The following is a 15,186-nucleotide window of genomic DNA, read 5'->3' on the forward strand; positions in this document are numbered from 1 at the left end:
GCATTTGCTCGGCCTGTGACCTCACATTTCTCATAGCTCTTATCTTAAGGGATTTCGAGATATGGCCATCTTATTATAACAGTTACAACCTTCATTGTTTTTCTTTCCTTCTAAGGGAAACATGAAAAAACTTTGAAACACCTCTTTAATTACCTCCACTCTTACGGGATTTCAAGATATGTCCATGTTACGAGGGTAGTCCTAAAACTACCCGACCTAACAAGAAAAAAAATGGAAAAACTATTTTTTTCCTCAACATAGTACCCTTTAACACGATACACTTTTCCCAGCGATGTTCAATAGCTTCGATACCCTGTTTATAGTGTGAACCATCGAACTCCTTTTAAAGTAACCATTAACTGCAGACTCCACCTCTTCATAGTTGGCAAATCTTTTACCAACGAGCCAGCTTTTCAAGTTTGGGTAGAGAAAATAATCCGTGGGAGCTAAATCTGGCGAATAGAGTGTATGTGTGAGGAAGCAGTTTCAACTTTTACTCATTGATTTTTGCCATCGCGATAACGTATGTGTAAACTAATGCATTATCTTCATGGAACACTTTTTTAAACAAATGCGGCCGTTTTTCCTTGATTTTATCACTCAAACGCTGCAATAAGTTTGCATAATACTTGCCGTTAATTGATTTTCCTTTTTGAAGATAGTGAATGAAAATTAACCCATGCGCATTCCAAAAAACTGATTCCATGACCTTGCCAGCAGATGAAACCATCTTCACTTTCCTTGGAGCTGATTCTCCCCTTTCAGTGCATTGTTTTGATTATTCCTTCGTCTCAGGTGTGAAGTGATGACTCCATGGTTATGAATCGACGCAAAAATTCAGCTTTATTTCTGTGAAACATCGCCAAACAGTCGATTGAAACATCCTCACGACGCTGTTTTTGTTGCGGTGTGAACAAATGTGGCACCCATCTTGCTCACAGCTTTTCCAAGTCCAAATTTTCAGTCACATGCGATGTTACAGTACTTTTTGAAATGCTTACCATTTCTGATAGCTCGCACACTTTCAGCCGACGATTATCCAACACTATTTTATGGGTTTTCTTCACCGTATTTAATCGACCACTGAGATGTTTGTCTTTGCAGCACGTACGGCCCTCGTTTAAACTCTGCCACCAAATATTATACTATTGTAAACGAAGGAGCAGAGTCCCCAAGTATAAAATCTTGCTCGACTTTGATATTGGGTGAACTGAGACCTTTCAAGTGAAAGTATTGTATCACATAACGATGATCTACTTTTTCCATGGTTACATATTCACTGAGAGCGTTCACTATTCATGACTGGCAAACAAATACTAAACAACATAGCGTCTTCAAACTTCATATTTAAGCTTTATAAGGTTTATATTTTAAACCATAGTAATGTTATTTAAACAATTTCCATGTATACGTCAGGTCTGGGACTACCCACGTATTTACTTGGATCGTTCAAAAATGATTGACATTACTTCTTCTTTTTTCACAGGAACCCTTTGCTGAACAAACGAATACAGATTATATTACAAATATTGCCCACCAATGTCTATGCACTTTTGCGATCGTTCTGGCAGCTTCCGTATTTGCGTAGCAAACCATTCTTGGAGTATCCCAGCGCCACTGGTGGACAACTGCATGACGTTCTTTATTGGTGGTGAACTTCTTATCCCACATGACCTCTTTCATTGTGTCAAATATAAAAACGCTGGGACACGACTTTAATTATTTTAAAATTAAAGCTTAAACACCTATTTCCATGTCTAACCGTAAGGAATTTCGAGATATAGCCATGTCATTTTAATAATTGCAACCTCAACATTTTTTTCTTCTCTTGTAGGGAAAATAATAGTAATATATATAAAAAATAACGCTGAAACACGTCTTCAATTATTTGAAATCAAAAATCTAAATACCAAATTTCATGTGTCTAACCTTAACGAATTTCGAGATATGGCCATCCAATTATAACAATTGTAATCCCACTCTTGTTTCTTCCCTTCTAGGGCAAATAATAATAATATATAAAAAAAAAAGTGTCTAATTATTTTAAATGAAAATCCAAATACCAAATTTCATGTCTCTAACCTTCAGAGATTCCAATATATGGATATTCTAAAGTAATAACTTCCACTCCTGTTTGCCCCTTCCCCGTCGAATTTCTAAAAAATTCTTCCTTAGTGGGACCTTACGTCACAAGTCCTATGCCGTATCCAAATTTCAAGTTTCTAGGTTAAGCAATTTGGCTTGGGTGTTGATCAATCAGTCAGGACTACTTATTCTATATATAGAAATTATTAATTAGAAACCAAAAAGGAAGAAATTATAAAAGGAGAATTTTTTGTTTAAAAAAGATGGGAGACTAAGAGAGAGGGAGGAGTTAAGAAAAATAGATAGACAGAAGAAAACAGGGAAGAGAAGTGATCAACTCCCACTGAAGAAGAAGAAAACAAGAAGGGAAAATAGGAAGAGAAAACAATAAAGTACTTCCTTCTTTAAAAAAAAATCAAAGAAGGAAAGGATTCTTCTTCGTTATCTCTCCCTCTCTTTTTTTTCTCTCTGTCATCTTATGTTTCAGTTCTCTGACGTGGGCAGTAACATTACTGCTTCAGTATTGGATTTTTTCGTTCTTTTATTATTATTATTATTATTATTTCAAATAATTTTGTCATTTGCACCAAACGATTGTATGCTAGTCCAAATGTACTTGTCTTCTAAAGCCTTAATAGCTATTGTGAAGTCATTGAAACAAATATCAATATTTTCCCAGAAGCTGTATTTCATGTAATCGCCCCAGTATCACAAAGTTCAGTGAGCCATCGTTGTAAATACACCTTAGCATTTACATTAATATACAGCGTGTTCATAAATGAATGGTGCGGTTTCAAAAATTAATAAAAAATCCATTATTACCTTATATGGGCAAACCTTACAGCATAATCAGCGGCAACTGTCCAGGTTTCTGATGCATTAATCACAATCCTTCAGTATGTGCACCCTTGGTCACGACACATATCTACACGGTAATCAAATTATTTCCATACTCGGTGTAGCTCGTCCACCATAATGGTTTGCAGTGCATGCATTATTCGATCACAAACTTCCTTAAGGGACACGGGCATTGAGGGTACATAAACTCTGTCTTTAACAAACCCCTGAAGAAAGAAATCGCATGGTACTAAATCCAGCAAACGAGATGACCGGGGAAAAATGTTGTTTTCGGTTGCAGCACTTCCAGCGGTGGTAAAGAAGACGATTAAGAAACTCGTACATTTCTGTGAAAAGGGGACGGAGTACCGTCCAGTTGCAAAATGTAATAATCATAATTGACGTTCAGGTTTCCAACATGTCTAGAAACGAGTCACTGGTCACAGTTTCTTGTTCGAAGAAACGTTCACTTTTGTAGTCACGCTGATGCTCTTTCTGTATATGGTTTCTTACTTAACCCAGATACGGACATTTTTTTTTAAACCTTGCCACTTAGATGGAAAGTGATTCGTTGCAGATCTTTCTACAAAATAATCTCCTCCATTTTGAATTGTATCTCTTTAAAAGTCACACCTTTTCACTTTGTCCACTGGTGTAAGGGCCTGCACTAATCACACTTCATACGGTTTAAAACGTAGCTGCTTACGCAACACTTTCCACACTATATTCTTTGGCATATCCATTTTCCTGCTTGCCTTACCAAATGACTTACGAGGACCTCGTTGAAACGCCTCGCGCACTCTTTCAACGTTTGCATCAGACACACGTGGTCGACCAGAACTCTTGTTTTTACACACGCATCCTGCTTCCACGAATTGTCGGTACCACCTATTTATGTTATTCTTGTGTGGTGGGTCTTTCCTAAGTCATGCATGAAACTCACGCTACAGTGTCATCACAGATATGGGCACCTCAAAACGGAGCACAGAGAAGGCCTTTTCTTATTGCGACGCTATCTCAGAAACTGACGCTGCGGCCCCGCAGTAAGCGTGACAAGCAAACAGGTAACGCATGAGAAACTTGGACAGTTAGTACTGCTTACGATGTAGGATTTACCCGTGTAAGGTAATAAATATATTTATTATAATTTTTAAAACCGCACCATTCATTTGGAAACTCGCTGTAAATACCATGTTGTTGCCACATAGTTGCTTAGGTTAATAATCAGACAAAAGACTTAATTAAATTATTAGTTATACCTTGTGTATTGTTTTCTTAACTTCTAACTGTTGGATTTCTTTTTACAGCTGACAGCAAATCTCAAGTGCAGAGAGCGCGTTACGAGGCAGCGAACTGGAGATACAAAAACGGCTACAATATCCCAGTGGATGCCCTGTGTCGTCGGGTGGCAGATATCTCCCAGGTGTATACGCAGAATGCAGAAATGAGACCTTTAGGTTGCAGTAAGTATTGTTGAGAGTATCAGTACTACAAGGGCTATTTTCTTCAACCTCCGTTAAGTCACCAGAGGAGGACTATATGCAATGGCGTAATATGGATAAGACAGAACTGTTCATCGGACATTGTCCATCTTCTACATCGATGAACAAACTGCCATTCACTCATTAATAATGTAATAGTATGGGGTAGCAAGCGTGAAAACATTTAGTGCAATTGAAGCACCCGTTTACGTGATGTAAATATCGAAGCACCTACGAGATATGAGATACTCCTTTTACGAAACACACGACTCACACGTTAATCAAAATAGGACATGTCTATAGTTTTGAAAATATGATACTTCCTGTATAATCTTTACTGATGTTAAAGCAAAGAGTAAGTGAAGGTCTTTATGCATAATACAATTAAGGTTGCTGTGGTTCTTGAAAATGGATACTCGCTGAAGTATCCGAAGTATCGGAAATTATTTCATCTACTAGGAATACAGAAAGGTTAGCGGAAGTTTGGAGCTTTTACTTCCAAACACAGCATTTGGGCCTTCACAGCGTGTTCCTAAAGGGGGCTGATCTTTATAATGTAGGAATAGAGTGAGAATTTATTACGACTTCAGTAGGGTATTATTTGCATACGTAAGTTACTATTCTTCCAAAGTAAAGGCACCATAGTCTTCTTACTGTATCAGAAAGCCAGATTCTTGTCAGGGTAACGAAAGGTTCAGGTTGAAAATTTCATTTAACTTGTGCGAATCCCGTCCGGTCGGGAATACATTACAGTGTCAAGTTATTATTCCTTGCCAATAAAATACTGAGTTCTTTAAGCAGTTCAATAGTTATCACGGTCATCATTTTGGTGCTCATATCTTGGTAAAGGTTAGCAACGCATGTTCTGGTTATACACAAAACCGCTAAGTTTTTTGTTCGATGGGGAGCATATATTCGAATTATAAAATAAACGTTTGGCCAGTAGTTAGTCTTGCACACAGACAGCAGGGCACCCTGAAGGACATTAGGAACAGCAAGGGTACAATCTTCGACGAAAGAAAAGCTAATATTGTATACATTATATATATATATATATATATATATATATATATATATATAGGGACGGATCCAGGATATGATCAAGGGAGGGGCTAAACCATATTTTGCCGTTTTATCCAGCGTAAAGCAGGATTGAAGCCCATTTTATCCAGTGTACATCTGAGCGTCAGGGGGGGGGGGGCTATAGCCCCCTTGGATCCGCCACTGTATATATATATATTATGCTGTTTTCTTTTGTCGTAGGTTGTACAACACAAACTTATGAAATTATGCGACATCAAAGGTTTATTTTGTTCTAAAGATAGAAGCACATTGTGCTAATTTAAGTTTTTAGTATTCATTTTTAAGTGTAGGAAAAAGTTCTAAATGTCCGATAAGTAATTACTTGCCATCTTATGTAAATTTAACATCCAACAAAGAATAACATCTTAAAAACGCTGTCTTCCAATCAATTGATTCTATACTGTTTGCGTGGATTCGAAAAAGACTGCAAGGACTCTTAGAATGAAGAAACTACGATTAAAGTTGTCTGGAAATAAGTGGTTTACAGCCGAAAATGGTTGGATTTATTCTAATTGTACCAGCTGTTTGACAACGTTGCTAGTTCAGCAGGCTGTTCCGTTGGGCTCTCAGTATACCAACAATATGACATAGTTGGGAAAGGGATTCTAGGTTCCCTCAAATAACAATGTGCACGTTTCTCATGATATTTTTGCTTCCCTTTAAGTTCCATTCCAACAGCCTGTTGAACTGGAAACTTTGCTTTTTCATTTAACAGAGGGCATCGTACTAGGGTGAAGCCCAAACGGGTGGTGCGATTAGAGAAAATCCACCATTTTGGGTTGAAAACAGCCTTATTTCTGATAACTTTCCTTTAATTATTTATTTATTTTTACTTATTACAGAGCTGCCCTATGAACCCCATACTTTTGATGCACCCGTTATTTTTTAAGTATTAAATAAGTGTTTTTACACCTCTCACTAAAATTGGTAGTTCCCTTACTATAACTACATATTTGTATCTCAGCATTTGACTAACTTACTGCATAGAATGATATAAGCCTGTTTTGTAATCTTGATGAATTCCTCGGTCAAGTAAGTTTGTAGTGGACAACATCGTGTCCGTGGGTTTTCTCGTGGTGCTCCCATTTTCTCGCACAGTCTCATTCCACCAATTCTTCCATCTACCATTCATTTGCCTTAATCATCCGTCTCTCTTAGCCTAAAGGGCATAATAGTAGGACGTTAAACTCAAAGATTTCATTTCATTGTAATTTTTATCCATTTTTTCATATCCTTTTTACGTTTTACACAGCTGGCCTATAACCCCATACTTTTGATACACCCGGTAATTTTTAGTATTCATTAAGTGTTTTTACGCCTCTCACTAAAATTGGCATTTCCCTTATTGTAAGCGCGTATTGGTCTCATAGCATGTAACAAACTTATATCATCTTATCTAATCTAATTTTGATGAAGAACAGTCGAATATTTTGACTGAAATATTGACCGTTTGAGAAGTTTTGGTCGCCATAGTAATACGGACAAGGTTAGTGAAAGGGATTATAATAAAATGTATTCCTTACGTTCTGTAAGCAGGTAAAGAATAACTTGTTGAATGTCTTGTGTGTGTATATATATATATATATATATATACGCACACGGACTACAGAGCACTATTCTACAAGTCAAAATAAAGTAAATATATATATATATATAATTGTCTGGAGACATGAATTGCACTCTGTGCCAATGTCGCAGATACAGAACTACGGGAAGATATACTAATCCATCAAATAGTTACATCGATTCTTTCCAGGTGTCAGTTAAAGTCGATAGATGTTGACACTAACACCATCTATTAGCGTAACAATCGATATAACTGTTTGATGGATTCATAGTGCAACGTTGATGATTCCAAGTTCATATGCAACGTTGCCACATAGTGAAATTTTGATTATTCCATAGCGGCTGAAGGAGGCCCCTAAGGGCATAACATTATATAGCATTTCGGTTTATTTTGCTCTGAAGAATAGCGCTCTGTTCTCCATGGGCGCCATTTTTAGAACACTATATATATATATATATATATATATATATATATATATATATATATAGATTTTATTAGTAATTTTATATTTTGTCTACAGGCATGATCCTGATAGCTTACGATGATGAACTTGGACCTTGCGTCTATAAAACTGATCCCGCTGGTTACTATTGCGGCTATCGTGCAATTAGCGTTGGCTCGAAGCAAACAGAAGCCAATAGCCACCTGGAAAAGAAACTTAAAAAGAAACAGGATTACAGCGAGGACGAGGCTATTCAGGTAAGTGATGGTTCTACGTTATATTTAGAATTTTTTTGGCTAGTATGACAGGGTAAGTGGGCCGAAATATTTATTGAGAATTGGAAATATATTTTATTTTCATCAGTCCACAAGGTGGGAATTTAAGAATGATACTAATTGTGTCAACGATTAAAAATGAGCCAAGTCATGTTGTATTGTGAGAACTTAATCCTCCGGGCTTCTGACTTTACGAAATGGCTATATATATATATATATATTTACATATCCTTTATGTTTAACAGGAAAGTTAAGCGATATAATTAACCCTCCGTAGTCACACTTATTTTTTTTGACACGGAAGTCACACTAGGGTCCAATAGACCCCAGAAACGTTTTTGTCGTATTTAATGTTTTAAAATACCTCTTTTTTTTTGTTTGTTTTTTGTTTTTACTATTCTGTGATAGACGCAGCGTACCAGCCATGACAACAGGCAATGTTGCCAATTGAATTTACATGAATGAAAAAGGTTTCCAAAAACAAAAGGAAAAAAATCAGAACTAAAACTAATTTCTCTGGAGTCTGTCAGACCCCAGTATGACCACGGAGGGTTAATATTTAACAACAAAATCAATAATATAATGTTTTACCTTAATATTAACTGAACCTGCTCTCTCTACACAGCGCATCATTCACATGTGATCATGAATCTCCTTGTCATTCCTCATAACATCTGTACATGTCCCTTTACAGACACAAGTGAAAGACGTCTTGATAAAAATCGGTAAGGGGTACCAAAAAGGGAAGATTTTTTTTTTAAAATATCACGCATCATTTGCATGACTTTCAGCCTACTTCCGGTTGGAGTTTCTAATTCATGTATAATCCTCTTCTTGTGTGCAGTATGTAATAAGCAAATACATTACACACGCAATTAATTATAATGTCAGTGGTATATGATGTTCATTGGGCAAAACACTCCCAACAATAAAGATTCATCTTAGACTGGACAAATGGTTATTCTTTGTTTTTCATCATCATTTGGCCATCGCCGGTGATATATATTAACTCCGTATACAAATGTACAATGTTGGAATGTATAACTCTTAGGATATGATGCTTTCCTTTTATAAAAAAATTTCAACACCCAGTGTACCTCTAGAGAATGTAGCAAAGAAGTAAGTCATTTTTTAAAAAATACTTAATTAGAACTGAACAGTCTACACAAAATTTGCAATGGATCAGTGAAAACGGCACCTTTCTAGAGCCTATGGTTCCCGAGAACTCGCTGTCAAAAGGATTGGCCACAAACATGTAAACCTAGCATTTTAATATGTAGATTGCGTAATTTTTGTTTTTCTAGACTATATTTCAGTTGACTTAGGGTTTAACTATCATCTGGTCAGTTTTTTAATATTTTTTTTCTAATAATGTAAAAATGAACAAGAAACTATTACATTTCCTGTAATAATAAGATATTCCCCAAAACATCCTTAAATTTGTTGTGCACCTGAAGAAAGCTTAATTATATTAAAATTATTGAGCGAGAACCTCAACAACCAATCACAGCCACTTTTTCATTGTAGCTCCTGATGTTGCCATACTATGTTTTTTCGGTACTTGTTGTTACAAAAGCTTATTATATTGAAGTCTAGTTAACTTAAGTGTTATCTAGAAAAAACAATATTAAGATGAGCAAAACTTCTTTTATTATAGAATTTGCGCAAAAACGCGATCTTCAACATTTAAAATTAATGTTACTTAGACATTAATGTTAATTAATGTTAAAATTAATGTTACATCATTTATCGAAGTTATTGCTTCAATATGTCGGTTGTGTTCGACAGCTCTTGTTGCGAAGTAAGAATTAGGCTTGAAGGACATAGATAGTATAGTGCGAAACGAAGATTTTAAAAATAGTTCATATTGATACCTGTGTTTAACAAAGTCACTGTAATTGCTGGGGATTAGATAGTAATTGCCGTGGCATTATTACTTATCATTGCTGAATAAATAAGATTAGTATTGTTAAATGTATATGATGTTCTTCCTTCAAAATAATTTCTTTCTTTCAGCTTGCACGCTGAAAGTGTGGAAACAAATTAATAAACATGCTTATATTTAGAGGCTATTTGTAAGCCTAGTCAACATTTTAATGGTTGCACTAAAGTAACGTTCAATGCAAGCATAGAAAGTGACCAAAGCTTAAAATATACTATGTATTATCCATAATTTGCTTGCACGAGAAAAGTTATATACTTTTTTAAGTTCTAATTTCTATAGTGATCATTGAAGTAATTTCTTTGGACATCAATTTCTCCAAGATTGTATCTCCTTGAAGTTTGCTATTGGCTTCTTTAGATTTTTTGTGTGTTTGTCCGTAGATTCTATGTAAATACTTCTCGTGCAATGAAAACAACACTGTATCATATCTTGTTCCTTGCTAGGATAAAAAGATGATCACGGGTTAGTCTCTGATAATTTCTTGAACCTTCAGGTACACTTTAACTCGCTGGTCGATATTCAGAAAACAAGGAAAACAGGGTGTCTACTGGACTGGAAATATGGAATTTAATTTTGATACTGGAAATACTGGAAATATACTGGAATTTTGATCCACATACGGGAAAATTCATGAAACGTAGTTAGTCAACAATACTCTTTTGTAATTGTTTTAATACTCTTAGAAACAATTTTGTATCCATTGAGACTAAATTTTTCCAAAGCAAGAGTTGTATACATTTTGTAATTAGGCATTTAAAGCAATGGGTGGAGTGGAGGGCTGTGAGGGGAGTTGAGAGGCCCTTTAAAAAATGTTTTAAAAAATCATTGTATTAAAAGAAATCAAGCTTTATTAACTAAATTTATTAAAAATAAAGTATTCTTTTGATGGTAAAACCATTACAAACCTGAAATCATCAAGAGTGTGATTATTCCTAAAGAATTTTATAAAAAATCGTTGTATTAGGTACAGGAATTTTGCTGATAGTTATACTGAATATACTGGGATTTTGAAAATGAAATTCAGTAGACACCCTGGAAAAAATTATGCAACTAGTTTCTTGTTCAGTAGCCGCGGTGGCTCAGTGGTAGAGCGTTCACCTCTGGTGCATAGAGTCCTTGGTTCGATCCCAGCTCGCACCAAGTTAATAGCCTGTTGGGTTTTCTCGAGGTTCTCGCGTTTCCTCCCGCTTTCTTCATTCCACCATTCATTCCTTTCTCATCTTCACCGTCTCCTTTAGCCTAGCCGGCATAACCTTGGGACGTAAAACTTGAAAATTTCATTTCATTTTTTCGTTTCTTGTCCAGTTTATCGAGTTTATCGGTCGCTGTTCGTTGGCATGTGCTACAAAACCTTCCAATCATTTCATAGATGATGTGCATGGTTTTATTTTCTATTACAAGAAAATGATTTCATGTAACTTTCGATTTTTAAGTATCAATTTCCCGACCCTGTTCAAAACAACAAATCATTCAAATATCTCTGCCCACTAGGTTACCGAAGGCCTCTTTTACTCTTTTAGCATTATTGGGTTTATGCTGCAGTTTGTTCAATTTGAAGCAGTATTTTCTTTAAAATGAACAATTTCGACGGCTATAAAACTATATAGACTAGCTGAACCTGCGCTCTCTACACAACGCATCATTCGCATATGAGCATAAATATCCTTCTCATTCCTCACAACATCTGTACATGTCCCTTTACAGAAACAAGTGAAGTGGAGCTCCTTCGTGGCTAAGCGGTTAGCGTACGCTTCTTTGGCGTGGGAGACCCGGGTTCGATTTCCGGCGGAGCTCATGTGGTTCGGATTCCACGTTAATAAGTAGGTCCACGTCTCATATAGCCTCGCTGCTGAACGGGACGTTAAAATCAATTCAACTCAACAGAAACAAGTGAAAGACGTTTTGATAAAAAAGAAAAAGAAAAATCGGCAAGGCAAATAAAGGGGAGATTTATCGATTATTTTTTCTCAATATTTCGCACCGTTTCACAGTGGTGCAGAAACCCTGAAAATGTGTCCAAAATAGGAAGATGTGGTTCCATGTCCATGAAACTTGACAGATAAAGGTTTGTGAGGTCGCTGAGTACGATTCTGATATCCAAATTAAAAACTTCAAAATGGCGGATCCAATATGGCGGACAGAAAAAAGAAAAAATCATGCCAAGGAGCTGAAATTGGGTAAATAAAGGTTTTGGGGGTCGCTGAATACGAATCTGATATCCAAATGAAAAACTTCAAAATTGCGGATCCAATATGGCGGACAAAAAAGAACAAATCAAGCCATTGATCTGAAATTGGGTAAATAAAGGTTTTGGTGGTCGCTGAATACGAATCTGATATCCAAATGAAAAAATGCAAAATTGCGGATCCAATATGGCGGATTGTGGAAGCAAATAAGACATGTAGTCACCAAATGTGTATAATAGCATGCAATATATATATATATATATATATATATATATATATATGTGAATACATAAAATGGACGTATATATATATATATATATATATATATAAAGTAAACAAATATATATTTTCTAACTGAAATATGTACCACGTTGGTTGCAAAATGTGCACACTCCTCAGTCCGTGTTGCAATGTAATACAAAACAAGTATTTTGTTCAGAACAATAACCAACGTGACAGATAGGCAGTTAATAGTCTTTAACACAGTTATTCGGACTGATCATCAGAAGACTGCGTGCGGAGCCTCTATATCTTTCAAAAGCATAAGTACAGCTGGAGACACTTGCTTTTTCCTATGCTTCTGTGCCATGGGTTCGCGAAACGTCGAGATTTTGGGATCACTTGTGACCAGGAGTCGCAGAAATACATCTCGCAACGTGTCCCCTCGTGTGCACTTACGAGAATGATGTTCCCTGTACTGTCTGATATGCTTGTTTCGGGCCTCCTAGGCCTCTTCGGACATCTGCCCAATCGGTAATATGCAATGACTGATAATTGCGGATCCATGATCAAGAACTTTATGCACTGAAGCGGGCATGTGGAACCACGAATAGTGTTGAAGGTACAGTTCTAGTATATCATTTGACCAAGCTTCAAATTTACGTGAATCTATCTCCAGCCCACAAGATAAGGCGTGAAGCAACACAGCACACTTCTCGATAAGATCCCGGTTCAGACCTGTTATGAATGCAACCTTATCGGGATATTGAAAGAAACGACGGGCAGTGTTTCCGTCATTTGAAGTACCGCTTCCGCCTTGCCTTGGTTCATCGATGATCAGCCCTAGCTGGGCCTTCATGGCCTTTTGGATGTCGGCTTGCTTCTTCTTCATGATCGGTTTGTGTTCTTTACGAATTTGCCATCTTCGAAGATCCAAGCGGTATGCAACATGAAGCAGCCACTCCATAAAACGGATCTATGTATGAAGAGGAGACAGTCCGAAGCCAAGATTGTCAGGGTTTACTGGCTTAGGGCCCTTTGTCAATGTGTTCATCCCCTTTGCGTTGTGCCACACACATAGCAGGTCTGTGCTGATTTTGTGTGCGCAATCGCGTTACAGACTTTGCCGTCAACCATTGTGAAATGCAGGCTATGTGTGACCTCAAATACCTTTCCTGCGATGGTGATTTGGCTAGGCGTCAGTTCTCGTATTTGTCCCTGCATATATTTAAATTCTTGTCGTATTAGTTCAATTGTTCCTTCTTAAACTGCAACCTTATGGACCGGCAGAATCTCGGGGATGATGGCCGCTGATTCTGCAACACTACGACTCGTAATCCCTTCCTTTCATAGAACAGTTAAATTGGTACAATTGACGTGAACACAATGTCAGTGTCTGTAAAGCCCTCCTCTTGTGCAACTTCTTTGTATTCAGCGTGTCCAGTAGTACCATCGCATCCCCATTTGGTGATGAGCTGAAGTGACATACTATATTTTGCTGGAATTCTTTCTGGCACAGGCTCCTGTGTTTGTACAATTCGTGCAGCTTTGTGGTCTAGCAGCGATTGCAGGGACACCTCCACCTCGGACTCGGTAACGTCGATCAGTTCCGGGTAGCACGCTTTTTTTTGCGTCAAGCACACGATTATATGCAGGATATATATCACATGATAAGTTCTTTGCGCCGTTTCGCAGCAGCTGGTACTGATGGCATGTCAGATTTCCGTCAAAGAGCAACGCCAGAGCTTCGTCCGCAGTATAACACTTTGCAGTTGTATGTTGTGACTGCTTCCAAGCCCTCCTCATTTTGGCAGCCCTGGTTGGTGATTTTTCCATTTCATGCAGCAGTTTGGTCTTTACAACTCACCCTCCTCTCTGTATTTCATAGCAGCCGCATATACGAGACACTCACCACTTTCTGCCGACGATCGTAATGACTACATCTTTCTCCGCTGCTCGCCGCGAAGCCTGTATGCGGCTTTCCCCTTCCTTCTATTGACGAAGAAGGTTCAGGCTCAGCTGTACTGTCCGGTCGAAGCACTAACACTAACGCATCGTTCAACCACTCCCCATGTTCCGCTTCTAATCTTTCATAATTTCTGTTGCACTGATCTAGCTTCTGAAATATTTGGTAGCAAAACTCATTCACAGTTTGCTTCGCTTCTTCTGCTAGTTTCGCTGCTGTTTCCTCCCTCAGGAACGCGACAAGTTAGTTTGAATAGCTTTTATGTCACAACTATTTTATTACAAACACAATGAGAGCATTATTTGCAAAGTCGAACACACATTCGACGTATAATATACTCTGTTATGAAATGCCGTTGGTTTCATTTGTCTACTCAATACCTTATTCCAGCTTTCTTTGCAAACCTTTAGTCTAGCAACACTGAATATGTACAGATGGCAATACTGAAGGTGCTTTTTCCATCTCCTTTGTGTCGACTAACATTATCTATGGTCATGGTACGTTACTGTTCATTATCTCTATTCGTTTATGAGACAATAGCAAACGAATGAATATCAAACGTTTGCCTTCCAGAGGGTCCTCCTTACTTTCATTTATTTTCATTACTTCAATTACAAACTGACCCTGTTAGCATGTTTCTGGTTTCGGATTTACACTTCTCATGACATAATGCTTTAGAACAACATATTTCCATATATACGACAGTTTGCCCCTGTTGTTCAGTCACTTCGTACATTTTTGTTTACTATCAGCTTCCCATAAACATCCTTCGATTTTACACAACCGAGCAAAATGGAGCAAGGTTTGTTTGTAGTGTCTAACTCCGAGGATATTGGGCTCATATGTACGAGAAACATCTGAGCTTCACTTGGCTTCACTCAAAAGAAAAGTCTAGAAACACAAAAATACACGCATACTTTTGTTTCCTTTGCTACGCTTACCTTTAACGCTCATTCCAACAGGACACTGCAATCACATCACACATCCAGGCACACCAACAGCAAGTATAAGCTTTGCATATATAATATATCCTGACCCCCTTGTTCAGTTGACGAAGGACATACATAACACAACACTGGCAACTTTGTTGTCTCTAGCTG

At 37.4% G+C, this 15,186-nt stretch overlaps 1 protein-coding gene across 1 annotated transcript in view; it reads left to right on the top strand.

Moving 5' to 3' along the window:
• LOC145685774 (proteasome subunit alpha type-6-like) overlaps positions 1–15,186 on the top strand; it is a 44,653-nt gene that overhangs the window by 16,253 nt on the left and 13,214 nt on the right. Inside the window, exons 4-5 of the mRNA XM_081758297.1 lie at positions 4,230–4,385; positions 7,574–7,752. Of these exons, the coding sequence (XP_081614423.1) occupies positions 4,230–4,385; positions 7,574–7,752 (335 nt within the window). The remainder of the gene's footprint in view (positions 1–4,229; positions 4,386–7,573; positions 7,753–15,186) is intronic.

The sequence above is a fragment of the Thermobia domestica genome, chromosome 5 (assembly GCF_964235325.1).
Source record: "Thermobia domestica chromosome 5, izTheDome1.hap1.1, whole genome shotgun sequence".
Taxonomy (NCBI): domain Eukaryota; kingdom Metazoa; phylum Arthropoda; class Insecta; order Zygentoma; family Lepismatidae; genus Thermobia; species Thermobia domestica.